The sequence below is a fragment of the Octodon degus genome, unplaced genomic scaffold, assembly GCF_000260255.1.
Source record: "Octodon degus isolate 3935 unplaced genomic scaffold, OctDeg1.0 scaffold00239, whole genome shotgun sequence".
Classification (NCBI taxonomy): Eukaryota; Metazoa; Chordata; class Mammalia; order Rodentia; family Octodontidae; genus Octodon; species Octodon degus.
This window is the reverse complement of record NW_004524815.1, coordinates 2,943,603-2,951,177: the sequence shown is the minus strand read 5'-3', so window position 1 is coordinate 2,951,177 and position 7,575 is coordinate 2,943,603. Positions and strand designations below refer to the sequence as shown.

At 43.7% G+C, this 7,575-nt stretch overlaps 1 protein-coding gene across 1 annotated transcript; it reads left to right on the top strand.

Annotated features, from left to right (window-relative positions):
• Positions 1-5,507: 5,507 nt before the first annotated feature.
• Positions 5,508-6,449, top strand: LOC101575021 (olfactory receptor 5B3-like). The gene has a single exon (XM_004645866.2). The coding sequence runs from the start codon at positions 5,511-5,513 to the stop codon at positions 6,447-6,449; it is 939 nt and encodes a 312-aa protein (XP_004645923.1). The 5' UTR covers positions 5,508-5,510.
• The last annotated feature ends 1,126 nt before the right edge of the window (positions 6,450-7,575 follow it).

Genomic DNA, 7,575 nt, shown 5'->3' with positions numbered 1-7,575 from the left:
AAAAAAAAAAAAAAAAAAAAAAAAAAATTGGGAATGAGAAAGCGTGAGTCACCCTACTTTATTCTTTCTGTCAAGACGATTTTGGCTGGGGAGAGTCCTTTGTAGTCTAATGAATATCTTTAGAGTGCATTTTCTGTTTCTCCGACACTTCGTCTGAATGCTGATGCCAGTTTCATCATCCATACATGTCGCTGTGCATGTGTTGTCACTTAATGCTGTTTCAATCCATAAGTAGAACATTTTTCCATTTATTTAAAAATTTAAAGTTTTGCAACTTTCTGTATGGATCTTTCAAAGAGAAGTTTCACATACCCTCAGCTAAACTTACTACAGGGTGTCTGATTCATTTTAATGCTGTTCTAAATGAAATTATTTTGATTTTTAATAATTATTTATTAGCAGTGTGTTGAAACAATTGGATTTTATTCAGGGATCTTGAATCCTATCACCTTTCTGGGTAAGACTATTAGTTAGTAGTGAGACTATAGTTAATAGATTTTTAAAATCTCTTTAAAGAATTTTTGTATATAAAATCATATGTAAGTGTAGTTATAGTCTTAGTTCTGCTGTTTTGCTTAGATTTTAAAAAAATTTATATTTTCCTCTAATTGGTCTGAATAAAGTTTCTGGTACAGCTTTAAACAACTATGGTGACATGCTACTTCTTCTTTATTTGACCTTATGTGGAAGTAAGTGTTTATTTCTGTAAAACACGGTCTCTCGATGTAGATCAGGCTGGCCTGGAGCTTGCAGTGACTCTCCTGTCTCAACCTCCCGAGTGCCAGGATCACAGGCCTGAGCCACCATGCCTGGCCATGTGGGAAGTTTTAGATTTGTCACTGTAGAGTACAATGTTATCTAGGGGTTTTCATAAATAATCATTCTAGTTTATGGACATTTACTTCAATTCCAAGTTTTCTGAGTTATTTTTACTATGAAAAAATGTAAAATTTTGGGAAATGCCCTGCACCAATGAAATGGTAACATTTTCATTGTGCCTAATTTGGATAGTGACTGATTTTCATACCTTGAAGCCCTGTTACCTGCTTCAAATAAATGCTATAGAGTAACAGCTTACAATTATGTTACTATGCTGGCGAATTGGATTTAGTAGCATCTTTAGTATTGTTGCACGTATGTTGAAAGGGATGTTGGCCTGTAGATTTTATTCATTGGTGTTTTTGTCTAACATTGGTATCATGAAATACCAGCTTCCCAGAAAGAGTTTCATAGTATTACTATGTACACACACACACACACACACACACACACACACACACACACAGGGGGGAGAGACAGACAGACAGAGAGACACACAGAGAGAGACAGAGAGAGAAGAAAATGAGCAAAACTGAAGGAAAATATTTTGTTAGGGAGCTGCTTCAAAAGAGGAGGATTCTTTTTTTTCTTTTTGCAGAACCGGGGAGCGAACTCAGGCCCTTGCACTTGCCAGGCAAGCGCTTATTCAACTGAGCCATCTGCCCAGCCCCTGCTTCACAGGAAGAAAGGGGAAGTGCTGTGTGCAGCACGTACAATGGTGCATGAGGGTTCCCTCAAAGCGATCACTACAGATAGAGGTACTGGCAAGACTGGACCCCAGGACCAGTCCTCTGGGGCCAAGGTCACAGAGCCAATGCCTGCATAGTCTAGGATTTTTGTTCAGGGTACTCTGTAAAAATAATCAATAAAAGTGGAGAATTTGTGAAGTTCTGTGGGTGAGAGAGGGATTTGCCTGCGAAGAGGCTTCATACAGATTAACTAGAGGGGACCATGACAGTAGAGACATGAACACACATTTGACCACGTTTGTAGAGCTTTATTCTAATGTGGATACATGTTATTATTTGTAAGTCATGCACCAATTAAAAGTGACAAAACAAGACATAACAGCAAATGATGCAAATGTATATGCGAACATTCAAAATATTGAACTTGATCCAACACAGAGTTTAATTGCTTTTGCCTTAGAAAAGCAGGACAGGGAGCTGCAGATGCCCTTGCGGGAACTTCCCCAGAGAGCTGTGTGGCACTGTCCCTCCTGGTCCCTCGTGTAGCCTCTGAAGTCTGACATGAAGCCAGGTGATATTACTGTAACAAGACTAGACTACTGCTGGGACCCTGGTCAACACTGATTCATCTGAGTGTTTACGCTCATTAGTACACCCAGGCTTTCTTGAGAACTAAAAAGATTCAATGGGAATCTGCACCCATGGCTAACGAAAATATCCAAGAGAAAACTTGCACTGACTGACCTCAGAGAGGTAACCAGTTTTCAAGTTATTTCGTGCACCTGCCTTCACTTGAAATTTACAAACACAACTCTCAATTACGTGGATGGAAACATACTTCACAAGCCAGGAGGAAGGGAAGGGCAGGTTCTGGCCTGAGTGCACATTTTTCCCATAGTTCTTTGCTGGCTTCCAGACCTGTGAGCCTGTTGACGGTTACCTTCAAGAAAGCTGCTGGAAATTCCTGATGCACTAGTCAGTGGAAGAAGTTGTGATTTCACACTCACTGTTCTGAATACTTCGGCTCAAGAAGCAGGGTAAGCTTCCACAGCCACGCTACGATGCTAGTGACACCTGTGGTCCGGGAAAAACAGTGGGAACGTAACTACTATGAGTTATTTGGGTGTGAAGATAGAGGCTTTGAACAATTTTTCAGGTCCCTGAAACAAAGCTGTATATTAAATTCCATCATTAGAGACTTTAAAGTACTTATGAAACATCCTTGTGCTGTTCACTAAAATGAGCACCTAAAATCACTATAGGTGAGGCTCTAATTGCCCAGAAAGGTGATTTGATGTTTTCATGTCAGCTGTTTTCAGGGAGGTAAAGGACACAGAAAAGGAGCAAAATGATCCTCATCTTTATTAAAAAGGCACCTACGTGAATTGGCAGGGTCGGTTTCATTTTAATGTTTCCCCTCAATTCCAAAAGCTCATCTTTAGCTTTATTGGTAGACCTATCCTAGCGCACAGTGATGTGGCTAACAGCAAGGCCTTTAGGAGACGGGGCTTATGTACCGCGTCTAGCGTGTCCCTTCTCTGCCTGGAACTTTCCAGCAGCCCTTAGCTCCACCCCTAACCAACTGCGCTCACCATGCTGCAGGAAACAGCAGCGCTCCTCTGTGCACGCGCAGCCACCCAGGGACGCGCGGCTACAGACAACTGTCAGGCCATGTTGTAGAGCGAAGCACTAAGGCTGGCTGTGTGCTGCGTCCTGTGGGCGAGCCTGGCAGGTGGACTCGGGAGCGGAGCGGAGAAGTGCCAGAGGCAGCGGAAGGCAGGACGTGAATGTGCCCAAGGAGCCCACGGCTCGAACAGCTCCGCTTGTAAGTAGTACTGCTGCTGCATTAGGAGGGACTCAAGCACTACGCCTCCTCTCAGACTTTTCAAGAAAATAGGTTTTGGGGCTCACAGCAACCCACAGACCATGACCCTTCAACCCTTAATATGTGAGATTCAGCGACGAAGGGACGGTAGTGACAAGGACTCTTCGGATCAAGCTGAGACGCAGATCTCAAGCAAGAGGTTAGCACAGTCACAGCGCCATGAAGTTAGCGCGGCCGCCAGCCAGCTGGGGAGAGCCCTGCGCGCGAGGCTGGAGCGCACCTGAAGCCGCGGAGACTCGGGTGGAAAGGAGGCGACTCGGGTGGAGGGCGAGATTTCAGGACCGAGGCCCCGTGCCCCAGCTGCTGCCTCTCCCCTGTCTCAGGCTACGAGCAGGCCATCCTTGCATCCCGAGTCACAGACCAGGTGGGCCGCCGGGCTCTGCGTCACACATAGCACCTGACTGTTTTAAAAACTAAATTATTTTATTCAACCCTCGGAAGAATACTTCGAGGTAAGGTCACTGTCATGTTAATTTCGTCAATGAAGAAAATCTCATTCCAGGAGGTGGGTTAGCCTGAGAAGTTCGCAGGTCCTCTGCGGTGGGGCTGTGACGGGGCAGAGCACCCTGCTGGTCATCCAACCCCCCTGCCCCAGTGCTGCCACACGCGGGGGCCGGGTCTCTTAGATAAGTCACTCAGAAATACCAACAGCAAACGGGGGCCAGCGGAGACAAATAATTGTAACTTGCAATTCCATTTAAAATTCTGTTTAGTGCATAGAATTTGTAACAATTCTGCCCAGGACTATGCTTCCGTCATTTACTGTTCCTGAGACTTAAGTACACACAAATATGCTCCTCAACCTCTTGCCCTTCAGCCTAAGAGAATCTAGAAGCTTCTCGTTTTATAAAGCTGTTGAGGAATCGGGACAAAATAGGAAAGTGTCTGAGGAACACTGAACCTTAGTGATAGAAGAATTCTGAATTATCTAACAGGGGAAAAGATGATGAATTTACCATGACAGATAATTTATTTTTTTATTTTTATTTTTTTGTAGTTATTAAATATACTTCTAATTTAAGATATTTTTTACATCAGTTATTTTTATTTTAAAGAAAAAAAACGATGGTACAAAATCTCAAAACAAGATTTTAGGAGAGTAACAATGGTTAGTACATTGTGTATTGTTACTGCCGAAGTAGTTTCTCATATTACAAGATATAGGCAAGAAATAATAAATAAACAACATAGGTACAAACCTCTGTTTTTTTTGTTTTGTTTTTTTTAAGTCAACAGAAAATGGAAATATATTTTTTAAAGTTTCTAATACTAGGAAAAGATATCATACAATGTCTTTTAAATAAATTGTAAGTCAAAGATACAGTATAAATCTTAGAACAAAAATTAAGATTAAACAATATTCAGAAAATTAAATGTTTCAAAACAATTGAACTAAGAAAAGTTTTCGTGATAGCAAAGAAGTGCTAAGAGTAAAACATAAGATAAATACTGGAATGGCAAGTAAATGACCAGCACTTCTAACTGTTTGAGGATAGGATATCGCACAAAGTTCTAGTGTGTTGTGGACATGCATAATGACCGTGACAGTTACTGGTGGCTAGGCGTCACTTGTGGAACAGAGCTACAGCTATTTCTTTGAAATCCACCCTGTAGACTCAGGTGGAATCATGACTCATCAAGTGGAAGAGAAGTCCATTTGTAGGGTGTGCTGATGAAAATATTCTGCTGCTGAACACAAAAGAATAACTAAAAGACTACTATTGTATACCTCTTATTTTCTTCTGTTTGTTTGCCCTATCTGGCGGGTTCTTTCCATTCTCATTTATGGGGCTGTGATCAATTTACTCCCTCTCTAGAACATCATTTAGTAGTCTGTGTAGGCTTGGCTTTGTCACATGATAGATAATTTATTAAGTTTAAAAAATCTCAGTCCATAAATATATATATTTAAAATGGAAAGTGATTCTCTGATGACCCTTCATTCAATATTCAATTCATGCCTTAGTGATGGAAAGTCTTGAAATGCACGCTAGCCCTTTAGTGGAGTAACGCCTGGAGTGGGCGAGCATTTTTATTTCATGTAGTTTCTTTACATTTAATGCTCTGATCCTTATTATCTTTGCTGCAGGGCACCTCTTGTTTCCCAAATAACGTGGATGGAGAACAGGACAGAAGTGACAGAGTTCATCCTGCTAGGCCTGACCAGCGCCCCAGAGCTACAAGTCCCTCTCCTTGTAATGTTCCTTGTCATCTACCTCATCAATATGCTGGGGAACCTGGGGATGATCACGTTGATACTCTGGGACCCGCGTCTGCACACCCCCATGTACTTCTTCCTCGGGAACCTGTCCCTGGTGGACGTCTTTTACTCCTCTGCTGTCACTCCCACAGTTGTAGCTGGGCTCTTGATGGGAAACACGGTCATCTCCTACAAGGCCTGTGCGGCTCAGATGTTCATGTTTGCAGCCTTTGCCTCGGCAGAAACTTTCCTGCTGGCCGCCATGGCTTATGACCGCTATGCCGCGGTGTGCAAACCCTTACACTACACCACCACCATGACCACAAGTGTGTGTGTGTGCCTGACCTTGGCCTGCTACATTGGTGGCTTCATGAATGCCTGCATCCACACTGGGGACACATTCAGTCTCTCCTTCTGTAAGTCCAGAGAGGTCCATCACTTTTTCTGTGATGTTCCAGCGGTCATGCTTCTCTCTTGCTCTGACACACATTTCAGCGAGATGGTTCTTGTTTATGCGGCCAGCTTTGTTATCTGCTCCTCACTCCTTGTTATCTTGGTGTCCTACATGTTCATTTTTATCAGCATCCTCAAGATGCGCTCAGCTGCAGGGCACCAGAAGGCTCTGTCTACCTGCCTCTCCCACTTCACTGCAGTCACCATCTTCTTTGGAACTCTCATCTTCATGTACCTGCAGCCCAGCTCCAGCCACTCGCTGGACACGGACAAGATGGCGTCCGTGTTCTACACCATGGTCATCCCCATGCTGAACCCCGTGGTCTACAGCCTGAGGAACAAGGAGGTCAAGGGCGCATTCAACAAGGTGGTGGGGAAGGCAAAACATTTTCTAGGTCTGTGAGTGTAAATCAGTAAGTAGGGTCCATAATGCCTCAGTTTTATCTTCTTTTTCATTGAAGGCCCACACTCCTGTGAAAGTCCAGAAGGGAAGCCCTTTCTTCTTCACACGTGTGTGTTTTAGCAAAGGGAGATGATGTCTGCCGTGTTGTGCCTGAAGGAGAGCATAGAGCACGCCGTGTGAAGTGTGTGTGTTCTGCGCGTCGGCACCCTGTGGGAGGAGGCGAGTTTCACTCCTCCTGCACGGAGTGTTCCTATGTCCTTGTCACTACAGACACACATGTGACACCTGCACGGGCCCAGGTGGGAGCACACCTGTGGGAACAGAGGATGGCCCAGAGGTAGAGGGAGGGCTGCTAATATTGAATTAAAATAATTTACATGTCTGAGATTAAAATATTATGTTATGACAAATGTTTACTTTTTGGTTTAAAAACTTCTAAGAATTTTCATTTGATACAGCAACAGCCTTAATTGTATGTGCCTGTACTATTCACATATAAATTAAGTATATCTTAAATGAATTAAAATCTTGATCTTGGCTACGGTTACTTTGGTAGAGCCTACCTTTCCACTTTGCACTTTGGGAATGATAAAATAGCTGGGTCATAACAAGGGAGGGGAATATTTTATTACTTTTATTTATTTTATTTTTTATGGATTTGGTAAAGGGTCACAATATGAAGCTGGTCTCTTAGTGATCTTGCTATTTTCAGCCTCCTCAGTGCTGGGATTACAGGCGTGGGTCACCACGCCAGGACTCTGCTGGCTCGGGGTGCCGCGGCTGGGGCCTGATGGGTATGCGGTGCTAGGGATAGAACCCCAGTCCCTGTGCTTGCCTAAGCAGGTTCTTAGTCCGCTGAGCTATCTTGAAGGCCCTTAACGTGAGGATAAAGGTATTTTAAAATTTATTACTACGTGACCCTATGGGCCAGCTTTTCTGACCTCTCACAGAACACTCACTTTCTGTCCCTCACAGGAGTCAGGGTGGCCTTCGGTGCAGAAGTTGCCTGAGGATTTTTTTGCCAAAATGACATAAAAGGAGGGCACGTTGTGTGCCGCTATTTTCCCTGAGAAGCTTGGTGCCGCTGACTGTCCCGATGTCCCAGGTAGTGAGATCAGGGGTGGCT